Below are 13,427 nucleotides of genomic sequence, written 5' to 3' on the forward strand. Positions count from 1 at the left end.
TATTTTATTCTGACTTTACTCGAAGTATACTTTATTTACTTTACTTGGGTATTTTATATTTTACTTAGTTTTATGTGTACAATGTGAACATGGACTTTAGAAAATGACACATGCAGTGCTGGATTTCATATTTTACCAGTAACATATATAATATCGAGGGATAGTTCAAAGTAAGAAAGTATGCATAATTTAAAAAAACCTAAATATTGTTGTAATTAAAAGAGAAAAATCAAACAAATGTTAATTGAAAGGATTTTGATCACTGCTTAATAAGTAGGTATAGGATATAATTGATTCTTTTAAAAAGCTGGTTATTTTTACTTTCAACGATTGACTCAACTCTATATCCGATCTCATTCGGCTTAACTCTTGTTTCACAACTCCGCATATGTAGGTTTAATTAAATTTAAAATACGTGCTGGTACACCATAGGTTTTTGGCTGATTTTTTTTTTCTTTTCTGCAATCGCACGTTGATAGTTGCACCAACTCGTTGACACAGGAGGACACTGACCATGCATTGGCTTCGAAGAAAGAAGAGCTACAATACAGCTATTGCAGCCTGCATCTCAATAACGTTTCCAGCATTACTTCTAACTGCAGTACCATAATAATTTTGAATTTATCAATAAACGAATCAGTCAGTTTACCTTTTCTTTTCAATTCACGAAATGGAATTTTTTACTTTTTGCAGTCTACTATCATTAGTTTTCTGTTCATGTCCAATGCATTCCAGTTTCTTAACAGAGTCTTTATATATAGTATATATGCTTCCATATCCGAAGCTGATCCTTTATAATTTACAGAACAGTTATGCTTCCCTTTATGTATGTCGTGCTGAAGGATGCATTCCATTTTGTTTATTTTATCGCAATTGGTGCAAAGCTGTGACATAATTTCCAAGTCAAGCACTTTGCCTGGGCCAATCGGCAATGCAGTAACAAATCCACTTAACGATGAATATCCTGTCTGGTGCAGTTCCATCTACAGATACACCACACTCAGTCTCATTTTTTGTAGAACGTTTAGTTTCGAAATATCTTTAATATCATCAGCATACAGATTTCAGCATAGAGTCATTTGACACGGAAGCAACAGCACTGTAAAGTTTTTCTTGAAGTCATTCATATGATGGGTTTTGTGGAGGCATTGGTAAATTTAACGCTGCGTAAAATCTTTTCCCTGCAGATATACCCCTTCCAATTATCCTCATACCAAACACAAATCTGTAATTTATATCTAGTGTCCTCTCATATTTTTCAGCTGACGGAAATGCTTTCTTAGAATTACACGCATTGCAAGTCAATGAAAAGTAAGAAAGCAAACCAAATCGAGAAATTTCTGAAAAATTCAAACTTGGTGACTAGCAGTTAGGACAGCAAATAGGAAATTAAGGGGAAAAACTATTGCCATATTCTTAAAATGTATTACAAAAATATCTAAAATTAGGCAAAGATTTATAATTTACAAACTTTTGACGAAAATAAGGTTTCTAACTGCGTGCGCCCATTTCTGGTCCAGAATATTTGAACTTCTGGTTTACTCAACTATAGAAAATTTTTTATGACTTCAGTTCTAATTTACCTATCAGCAAGCAAAGAGTTGTATTTCATAGCTAAAGATGTAAACTTTAAGGCAATGTAGTAAAACATAAATCGGAATTTTGACCGAAAATCGTGTTTATTACGAAGTCGGATACCTTAAAAGATAAAATAAAGATCTTTTGGAAGCACAGCGTTTTTTAAACGATGCAAATATTTTTTAAATAAGTCTCATAAAATGCATCTTCATTCCTCATTTTGTTTTTTAACATAATTTTCTTCATTTTTATATTGTAAAACAAGACAATTCCTGTGCCTTTTTTAACAATTCATTTAACTTCTTGTTAAGTTAAAGATACTTTACTTTCTTATTCACCATTTCTATAGCCCGATCATATAAGAACATGCAATTCTTCAGTCTTTATTTCTCGGAAATCATTATTCAACTAGTTCTTTGACTTCTCCGTCCTTCTTTCATATCTGAAAATTCTTCGCCGCCAGTTGCTTTTGTAACTAGTATGATTTCTTTGGTTTCATTTTCAATTGATGGTGTTTTTTAAAACCGTTGACAACTACTGGCCAGAACTGATACCAGCAAGCATTCATTTTTGATGAGTTCCCTTGTTCCCATGAGAGTTTAATCGTTTAGTGGTAGGTTACGCTGAATTGCTTTCAAAATCCCATTTAGCGGGTCATATTTTCCTTCATCTAGTGCTTTATTTTGCAGAGGTGTAAATATGCCCGACAAAATACGATATGAATAAGCTTATGATCCCTAGATCCATTGTTTAGATTAAGGAAATGGTGTTATAAAATCTTTATATTTGGAGGAAGTATACAGAGAGTTTCAGCATTGCGTCCTGAAGCACAATGCAGAATTAGATCCTTAAAGCTTAGGTTTTGTTGTTCTAAGTAATGTCTGACTTCTTTAAGGAATGAATTTTTAAACCAGTTACTAAAGAGGGCTTTAACCAAGCTTTTCTATTCCATTTCAATCAACAATAAACCTAAAAGTTTCTCTGCAATGCGCGGGGCATTTTAGATCGATAAATGAGCAGAGGTTTACATTGAAGTCACCTGATGCAAAAAAGCAACATGTGTCTATCCTTAGAAACTTTGAAACCTAGAGCAAACTTTGGAACCTGTGTGATGCAGGTTCATTGTCCTATTCTCTTACAAAATAGGCCCGTCACATCCGTATTGAAAACCTCTTGCAGACCGTGCCTTCACTTTTAAATGAATTTAAAAAATTAGAGTTTGAATTCCTGTGCTGCTTCTTTATCTGCAGAGCCCTCTTCTTCCTGATATTGCGCTATTTGAAACGATGTTTAAAGTTCTGAAGTGAATGTTTACTTGCTTGAAAGTAAATTTTTTTAACAATTGACTAAGATCCTCATTTAAACTGAAAAGCAAATCTAAAGCTTTAGTTCCAATAGCATCATCATCGGCAATTGAGCTTTTTAGTTTACTTGATTGCCAGTCCAAATTGCTAATATTTTCCTCATCTTTTCCAGTTACAGAATTTTTTTAACTTGAGTAATCTTTGCCAAAGTACCGTCTTAAGCCTGGATACTAGACCGAGTCTTTTTTTCATTTTTGGGTATTATTCTTATGCTTGATTCCTTTACAACCAGTTGTCTTGCAAGCGATGAGACATGTATACCATTTTTAAACTTGTCTAAAGTTCTAGTCTTCTGAGATAATATCAAAGCTTTCCGTCTTTTTGCTGCTTCTTTATTCTTTCTCTTAAATATCACACCGAATTTTTGAAATTAAAGAAAATACAAATGTAAAGGGATCAGATGCTAAACGTTGATTAATACATAATTACAGGCCTGCTAACATGAATGAAATGATCGCAGGCAACTCAGCCAGCGGGAGTGAAAAGCAGAGTAGCCAGATACGTATGTGGGTGGTCTCTTCTAAAGGGTACGTTGCTATGGTAACCCGCCGATGTTCTGCAGCGTATCACCTATGAATAAAATCCTAGCGTTAGACAAATTAAATTGAAACAACTAAGATAATGCTTACGTCCAAAATCCAGTTTTGAAAATCTGCGCCTATATATCCGCAGGTTTAGTGTTTGCACTACTTAAAAAATGGAAAACATAATCAGAGAATCAGTAGTAGCAACGGAATAATTACAAATTAATACTTAAATCGCTTTTTAATGTATCCTAATGTATATTTTTGTTAATATAAGTGAATACAGATTTACCTAACATCTTTGCCATCGCTAAAATCCCATGCAGAAGCGTGACAGACGATTTCACGATCCTTTGGTTTCTCTATGATAGAATTCTTCCAGAATTCTGGCGTCATCCTCTTCAGTCCCAAAGAAATGAAAAATTCCTCAGACATCTTAAACATATCTAACGCTTTTATTTTCTGTAATAGAATAAATAATCAGTTTCTTGTTCATTACAATGAATAAGTAACACTAAATTTCACGTAAATATACACTAATAAAATTTTATGCGTTCAGTTTGAATCATGCTCTTCCAAAAATTTAGACTTATAAGTTTTGGGGTTACAATTTCATATCTAAACCTAAACAAGATACTTCGTATGAATACAATTATAACTTGTAAATGAGCTACTGAAAGTATTTCGTTTGTTTGCACGGCCAATTTACATAAAAAGTATAAGTTATATATTTTCCATATGTACGTTTTAATGTCGAAACTTCATTAGAAACGTAGAGACAGATATATTGCATGAGTCCCAAATAAAAAATAATAATAATAATAATAATAATAATAATAATAATAATAATAATAAAAAAAACTAAATAATTTTAGTAGCCGGCAAATGAGTTGCTCTAAGTATCTCATTAATTTTCGTTGCAACTTTACATAAAAAATACTGTCTATATGTCTTTATGGTGTCTACATAGGCTCTGAAATTTCGTAGAAAACACAGGAATATGCCTCATGAGTACTAAAATTACAAACAATAACATATATTTGATTTATATTAATTATTATAAACTGCTCATCAGCAATGAAAAACATTTCATCTGTTTCCGTTACGTAAAATATTAATCTTCTATGCTAATTTGGAGTATTCTGTAGCACATAAACTGCATAATTACAATACAGCAAAATTTGCTCCTCTAATGACGTCACTGACTTCAAATCTGCTGTAAAGCAGTTACTTCATAATTTTTTTGTATCTTCTTTGCTTCCACTTCTGCAAAAGCTGTCTTCATTGTTCAGATTGCAATGTATATATATTTATTGAAAAGCCTATGACATACCGCATTCGGGATTCTCGAAAAAGGATTATGAATAGAAAGCAGCATTCCCAACTATACAAAAAAAATCGGTTTTGTTGAAGAAATTGGAAGTGTGTATTTATTACTTACTAGGAAGAGTTGCATTTTATGTGTGCGTTTTTATTATTAACTTATTTTAGTACTAAGAAGTGTTACGTGTACTTAATTTAATTAATAAATTTTGTTACTGATCGTAATTCTAATATACCTTTCCTCAAAATATTCGAAAGTTTTATTTCATCATTAAACTTTAGTTCGACAGAAGACGCTAAGTTTTGATGCTTCACTTTTTATTGCCTATTTATTTACTTTATTTCATCTAGTTACATTACGTAATCTATTAATTTTACTTTATTTTATCTAGTTGCATTACATATGTCTAATTTTTGGCTCAGTATATTTCTGATTTAAGAAGAGGTTCTCTATGTCAGTGTCCTTTGGAATACATGGAATTTTCTGTAAAACCTATGTCAACTAATGTTTAATTTTACTAATTAAAAATACAGATATTTTAAGGAATTTATTACAGCTTGATCCAAAGCAAATGCGAAATTTTCGAATGTGAACGGTGTTTAATGTTTTGTTAGCGGTATCATTAAAATAATCTAGTAAAAATTATTGCTAGCTGTTTCTTTATGGGAATAATTAAAAATTGTATGCAAAACAGAGCTACCGCAAATCATTTTTCGAAATTTAAGGGTAGAACTTGTGTCATCATCTTTTGTTCTTAAATACTAAATTTTTTTTTCAAAATTCCCGAATTCTATAAGATAACCAACCTAAGACTGATTTCTTTACAAATAAGAAACGACCTGCTGAATAAAGCCTTTGCATATATTCATCATTTTAAGCAACATTATAAGATACATTCCCCCTGCCTTTTTTTTTTTTTTTTTTTAAAGATTATTACGTTTCAGTTTGAAATGTTACACTCAAATGTGTTTCTTTTCTTTTTCGTTTTACGATGTTGTCGTAAGTACGTATATACTTTTAAAACAGAAAGAAACTTCGTAGGTAAAAGTTAAATACCTTTTCTTTCAGTAAACTTGTAATATCGAGGATTTTCTTTTCAGGATATGGCATGACTTCTGGAAAAATATTTCCCCATTCTTGTGCCCACATATTTCCTTGAAAACAAAACATATTTTTGATTTTTTTCACTATTATTAGTTTCATTCAGAGAGAATACTTATGTAGAGAACATTCACAAAATTTCAGATTTTAAGAAAAAATTCTGAAAGCGTTCAGAGAAAAAACGCCCATATAGACATTTTCTACCTTGAGTGGTAGAAAATGTGTATATGGGCGTTACAATAAGCCTAGGTGGAGGCTTATTGTAACCCCGAGAAGATGGCATCTATTAATTTAGAGTCGGGATAAAGAGTAAATTTAACTCTATTTTTGACTTCTTACTTACAAGAACTCAGCGAGTAGTGGCTCAAGAAAATCCAATTTAGCTAGGATATTACATTGGCGCCCGAATAATAGCCGAACTATGTCTCAAAAGTCTTGAAAGTTTGCCTTAGCCTCTCCTTCGCTGCAAATTCCACCGGCACCAGACAATCGGATGGAAGAGCTTGGATTCATTTGAGACCATGAGGGCTGCGATGAAACCGGCCGCTAGCTGCAACGGAAAAGATTCCGTGATGTCCTTCTTAGAGCAGCTGGAGCTCCATTTACTAATTACTTGCATCCATTTACTTGCATCCTGTTTTGGAACTACAAAAAGTCACCATAGATACTACAAATCTAAAAGGCCAAACCCTCAGCTGGGATAATGGCATTGGAAAGTTCCTGTTCGCTTCCTGGCTTTGCCTGAAATTTAAATTTTTATTAAATAGCATATCAGCGACTCCTTTATTGGACACTGAAGCGGAATGCAGTTCTTGTCGCAAGATTTTTTAGAGAGCGTTTTAAAGAGTATCGTATTTTTAAAGCAACGGGGCAGAAAGTAGTCGTGGCCCAGGGTAAGCAATGCGTATGTCTCGGGAAAGTGGGTCTGCACTTTGAAATAAAAAACAGATATCAGTATGTTACTTTTCTTGTGGTCAGAGAATTACGTATTAGCACCAGTAATTCTAGGGGTCAACATTTTACGCTCGGTAGGCACAAACTTAAATTTTAAAAAATTTACTTTAGAGGTGCGCATGGAGACCATAGAAGAAGAATAGAGTCCAGCATGTGAAGTCGAAGTGAACCATCTACCGAAAGAAGAGAAGAAGCTACAAGAGGTGGTAAGAAAGTTTAATAATAAAGTATTTGATTTTAAGCCTAGAATTTACAAGGACGGTAGTGCCGCCCTATAAAAATAAAGCCGTACCTATATGATAGAGTCAAAGAACAAATTATCGAGGAACACATTAAAGAAATGTAAAAAAATAAAATTATTATCCTCACAAGTAGTCCTTACTCAAGTCGATAAGTCATGTCAGAGAAAAAACGATCTTCAACCATCAGGTCGAAAAGCATGGCAACTGACTACCATAAATTAAATAGTATTACGAAATATCGAATATGTCCTATACAAAATAGAGATAACCCCCTAGACAAATTACTTTTTGTTCAACAAAGAGAGGCAGAGTTATAAAGGAAAGATGTATAACAAATAACTGATGAGGTAATTAAAAGTTCAGATATCTCCAGAGGGAAGCAAACATTATATTATGATTAAAAGAGAAGGCAGACCGGAATACAAGGTAAGTAAAAAAATTATGAAAATAAAGCATTAACTATCTTCCGCTTCTAAGAGTAAGGTGGTAAAATTTGAAAGCCTTTTTACAGTAGAAAGAATAAAATATACCACCTTACATCTGAAAGATAAAAACGGGCAACAGAATATCATAATTATTGATGAAGTGAAGTCGTACTAAAAACAAAGTGATTTTTAAGCACTGAAAGATCTTTCTCAGGAACCTGGAAGGGAGCCAAGAAACAGCATTGCCGAAACTTCAGAATGAGTCGTTCCACTGGAAAAAAAGATCAACAACTTTCACCTCAGATCAATGCCGGAAGAAACTTAAAATAGACGCTAACAAATAGAAAGCAATCACCGACGGTTGGTTTGAAGCCAGGAAACGCGTTTCAAGTGGAGCAGAAAAAGGTACAACGCCGTTCAGCCAAGACGCTTTCCGAAGGAATACAAGTTCCAATTGCACAATTAAGCTTACCTCGCCACCTCAAGTAAGAAAGTTCAAGCGCCAGAAACCAGGTTCCCATGAAGTTCCTGAGCGACAGCTGCTGGAGTTCGCAGCCTTAGAAGACGAGGCCAGAGTTTCAATTTCCACAGACTAGGAGGAAGTATGGACGATTCGCTTCCAAAGGAGTCAAGAGAAAAGATTCCCGTTACAAGTTGAAAGGCGGCCTCGAAGGAAACTCAGAGTCCAGAGCCTGAACTGTCTTCCTACATGGGAGGAAGTTTTGAAAAAAAGAATGGCGGAATTCAGAAAGCCAACAGGAAGTGAAATGTCTTTCCTTTTCTTTCCTAAAATTCAGTTTATTTCACCCATGTGCACAGAGTTGCTATGTAAAGTTCACTTTCTACCTCAAGCGAGGTCATTTTTGTTAAAAGCAAGATGCTTGAATTCGTTTCGCATGTTCGCGGTAATGTAATGGATTCACGGTTCCAGTTCCAGTTCTGATGTTAAGTCGCGAGTAGCTTGCAAATTTGCTCGCTTTGTTCCGGCTGTCGTCACATAAGGTGCTACTACGAGCGATGCAGTGAGATGAATGCTCAGGGTGGGTCCGGAGGACAAACTAGGAGGTGGAAGTGGCGTGATCAACAGTCACGCATGGATTCACGGTTTTAGTTGAAAAGTCTTAGAATTGCGAGAATTAAAATTAGAACTGCTAGAGAAAGTTTTGTATATAATGTAAAGCAATTATGTACTGCTGACGTAAAGTGAATCTGAAAAGTTTTCAATATTTTGTGTGTAAATATGCATTAAATGTTGTAAAGTTATTCTGTTTTAAAAGTAAGGGTTTTCATGCTAAAAGTAAAAATGCTTGAAAGTTTAAACTATTGCGGATGAATTTAAATGATTTGCTTGCAAGAAAGTGGTGTGGTGTATTTAATTATGGCAAAGCACACTAGGGCTATCTGCCTAAGGGGAGGGATGCCTTCGTGGAGGACTTTCTAAGGGAAACTGGCTCGTATACACGTTACACATGGGGAAAACCACGAAAACACCCATGCAGCCAGCCCGTTCGCGGGATTCGAACCTCATTTGCAAGAAAGGGAAAAGTATGAATGAGTAATGTTAGGCTCTCCAGTTTACACGAAAGTTTAACACACTTTTGCAGTTAACACATTAGGTATAGAACTGAAAGTAAGGAGTCGTTCGAGGTCTCGGAAGTAACGTTTGATCTAACATTTAAAGGAAGACGTTCAGGTGGTAGTTTGTTGTACACACTCGTAAGTTTTACAGAACAAGCTTCTGAAGAGCGTTGGTGCAAATAAATTAAATTTATGAGTAAATGAAAGTTGTATGAGAGCCAAATAAATGATGTGAAAATTTAAATTGTTCTTGAAAATGTGGCCAAAGAATCTCTGTGAATAGCCGCACTAATATGTTTTCCTTCCAGATATATTGGAAGGAGTCACAGACCGTTCAAGGAAATGACGTATGTTCCAGAAAAGAAGACTGTAAATTGTAAAATATATTTTTTTTTTTGTCTTAGTCATAAATTTAGATTTAGGTTACCTTTCTAAAGTTGGCTCCTAAAAATTTTTAATTTCGATTCTTAGAAGCGAATATTAAAATAAGAATTCTTAAATTCAAAGTTTTTCAAATAGAGTTTAAAACGCAAAATTTAGCGTTGGAATTTTAATTTGAATGTAAAGAGAGGATTTTAAGGTTAGTATATAAACTCTCAACAAGGTAGATTTGAGACCTTGCGTTTCGAGTATTTTAATTCTGGAGGGGAAAATTGTAGGTTTATTTTAATTTTTTAACAGTTATTTTTATTTTGTAACAAGCCTTTCTTTTCCTTTCTCATTTTCCACCTACGTATTCCTGCCAGAATGAGTTTTCAGGATTACGTTTTATGTAAATGAGTTACAAACAAGTATTTAAGTTGAAGTCTGGGTCACCATAGTAAGACAGTGTAGAACAGCGTGTTCTGCCTTCCGGCCACATTGTTGTTGCTAGTCTAATTTTAGTTATTCGTGCGTTACGTTCCTGCTAGTACAAGCCGGTGAGCTTAAATAAAGGCCAACTCTGTTAGTTAATTCTGTGCAGCTCCGACTGGTTTATTTTAGTAGTATTAGCTTAGTTTCTTATTTTCTACCTTGAGTTAAAGACCGAGAAGGGGCTATCTGTTAACTTGAGTTGGAATAAAGAGTAAATTTAACCCTTCCTTGGACTTTTTACTTATAAGAATTTAGCGAATAGTCGCTACACAGTGTTTCAATATTGTAGCTCTCAAGGAAAGCCAATTTAGCTACGATATTACCCCTTTACAATCTCGTATGGAGAAGATGTTCATCCAAACCTGCAAGTTGTACATCAAATACTCTTTATTATTTAAGTGCCAATTGAACGTTTTGAACGTTCGTTCAGCAAATTAAAATTAATTTTGACATATCTGTGATCTACGATGGGACGATATCGCTTAAGTGAAATAGCATTTTTAAGCGCGGAAAGAGAAAAATTTGAAATGATCGACTTTGCTGAAATAACTGATATTATACTTCATTAAAGTCAAGAAAAATGTATACATAGTAAGTGATTGTGTTAATGTACTATAATATTATTATAATTATTATCAAACATATCAGTTTATATATCTAAAATATATTAATCTTTTTCATTGTTTAGAGACTGCATGTTTTTGAAAAAAAAATTACAAAAATATGTAAAATTAATAGTATCTTTTTAACTAATTCTAGATGACAGTATGCAGATTTTTCCATTGACACAGACACACAGATTTCTGAATCCAATTTTAGTATTGATTTTTTTAACTAGATGTTTTGCCTCAAATTTTAAGTACTAATCTTCGCCTGTGTCCCTGTTTATCCCGAAAAACAGTAGTTTTGTAGAAGTGTAGCTAGGTAGTGAAAATTCGTAATATATTATACAGTATTTTATGGTAGGTTCTATTAATTTTTGTATTATATTCTTATTACGAGTATATTCTATATATTATATTACTATATTTTTTACGTGGCGAGTGCCAAAAAGGTATCTTGGCCCGGGCGCCGGTTATACTCGCTACGCCACTATCAGTATGTATAAAATTTCTCCAATTGATATTGTTGTTATGTTGCAAAATTTTTAAGTAAGGTATCCTCTTTGTGCTTATGAATATTTATGCTCCATTCCTTGGTAAGGGCGTCATAGAAATTGACATATCCTTTTATAAGACTGTAGAGACATAAGGTATTTTGGAAGCAGGAGAATGAAAAAATGAGCAACGCCTTCGCCGAGAATCGAACCCCGGACCTCTGGAATACGCGCCCAGCGTACAGACCACCACACCAGGCATGCCAAGAAGACGGGAGAAATTCATTATAAGACTAAGTATAAGTTAAGCGTCTATGTTTAATTTGGCCAAACGTAATAAACGAAGACGAGAGAAATTCATTATAAGACTAAGTATAAGTTAAGCGTCTATGTTTAATTTGGCCAAACGTAATATAAAAGAGACCATAAAATAACATAATTTGCTAACTGTTTTCAATAATCTTTATTAATATTCTCAATTAAGTGAAAATTTAGAATTCAAAGCTCAAACTTTTATCATGGTCACTCAAATGACTAAATATTTTTCATGCTTGAATATACTAACTAAGAGAAAGAATCAGGGTTTATAGCAGGGGCATGTCGAACCCGCGGTCTGCATGTAGTTCTTGACTCGTTTTTTTGCGGCCCTTGATTCAACCAGAGAAAATAGCGAAAAGTATGTAATTACAATGAATTAAAAATACTAGATTTCCACCCAACATCAAGATGGATATATAGTTTTAGATGCTAAAAAGGACTCTTTAGATGGCCTCAAAAGTATTTTCTTCAGCCGACGATAAGGAAATGCCAGTTCATTTACATTTAGAACTAAAAGAAATTCATTGAAGTAGGTATCCCCGAATTTTACAAATATTTGCAGGTTAACAGACATGCATCTGACATCTGTTCTCAAAATCGGTAATGCAAGCAATATGACTCCAGACATCCGAAAGCTGGCTGGGGTGGGGAAAGGATGCTAAGTGCTGAGAAAAAAACAAGATATCCATCATCTGCTACCGGGATTTCCTTATGTTCCTTCTATATCTCCTATTAAGTAATATTTTACGTATTTGCTCACCTTTTAAATATGTTCTTAAGTATGAAAATGGCCTTTTTTGTCACTTGCAACTCGCACTGTAGTACATTGATGACTATTTGGCCAACTTGAAGTACTGAGTTTGACATGCTGGTCTACATCATCACATTACACATACTGTATTATCACACAGTAAAGTTTGGGCGAATTCTCTTAATTTTTTTTTTCAGTGTAGCAATTACAATTTGCTCTAAAGCGATAAGTAATCTATAAATATTAAAAATAGAAACTTATGTTTATTAAGTGTATATATTTACCAAGCAGATGTGCAGGAATCGGCCCATCTGGTTTGATGCCATGTTTTGGATAACGTTCTATGAGTTTTCGCCGAACATAAGCATGTAGCTGTTTGTATAAAGGTTTGATTTTTTGCAACAATACTTTTATTTCTGATTCAAAGTTGTCGCTCTCGTAAACGTCATTCCACAGCATACCAGTATCAGAGAAACCTAGAAGAATAAATAAATAAATAAAAATCAGTTAATGGAAAGAAAGACGTATAGCGTTTGTAGAAATGACTGCAAATTAAATTACTCGAATTTGCATTTGGTTTCCTAACCGAAATTTTTGAAATATAAAACTGTATACCATTTTTCAAATGTTTGATAGTAGTTGGGCACATGTTTCGTTAAAAAATATGCCAAGACTTTTAGCTGGGCAACATACCAAACACGTATATTACACACATTTGTAATTAGAAAAAAATAAAATTTCAAGTTTTAGTCGAATTCAAATCGTTTCAGGTCTCAAGAATATCGAAAATTACGTTTTTTGTGTTTTAATGCACTACCTAGAGAGACTTATATAATTAGAAAATTAGGTAGTAACTTAAAAAATTCTACGATACGTTTGCTATGAAAATCTAATTTCTGCTAAATCTAAATCTGAAATCTAAGAAAAACATAGTACTTTTCCGTTTCACCGGCGCAGGCGATAAAGTCGCGAATAATGGTTGCAATTGGTGCCAAACAGAATATACTCGCTGGTAGGCTTTACGCCTCATTTTCAAAACAAGTCGCCGCCATTTCTTATTCGATTGATTGTTTCTTTCAATACTGGCATACAATTACATAGAAGTTTTACCAGATACGTCAATTTTATGCTATAAGGCCATTCGCTGGTAGTTCGGTCCGCGGTTCGAATCCCGCGAACGGGCTGGCTGCATGGGCGTTTTCGTGGTTTTCCCCATGTGTACGTGTATACGAGCCAGTTTCCCTTAGAAGGTCCTCCACGAAGGCATCCTCCCCCTTAGGCAGATAGCCCTCGAGGCTTTGCCGTAACTAAAACAAA

At 34.0% G+C, this 13,427-nt stretch overlaps 1 protein-coding gene across 3 annotated transcripts in view; it reads right to left on the reverse strand.

Moving 5' to 3' along the window:
• LOC118200488 (angiotensin-converting enzyme-like) overlaps positions 1–13,427 on the reverse strand; it is a 163,202-nt gene that overhangs the window by 90,446 nt on the left and 59,329 nt on the right. For all 3 annotated transcript variants that reach the window (XM_085818499.1, XM_085818500.1, XM_085818498.1), the window contains 3 exons: positions 12,395–12,586; positions 5,847–5,944; positions 3,759–3,928 (listed from right to left, as the gene is read on the reverse strand). In XM_085818499.1, coding sequence (XP_085674625.1) covers positions 3,759–3,928; positions 5,847–5,944; positions 12,395–12,586 — 460 coding nt within the window. The remainder of the gene's footprint in view (positions 1–3,758; positions 3,929–5,846; positions 5,945–12,394; positions 12,587–13,427) is intronic.

This window comes from Stegodyphus dumicola, chromosome 6 (assembly GCF_044657685.1).
Source record: "Stegodyphus dumicola isolate Sdum_Otavi_A_Nest chromosome 6, ASM4465768v1".
In the NCBI taxonomy this organism is placed as follows: Eukaryota; Metazoa; Arthropoda; class Arachnida; order Araneae; family Eresidae; genus Stegodyphus; species Stegodyphus dumicola.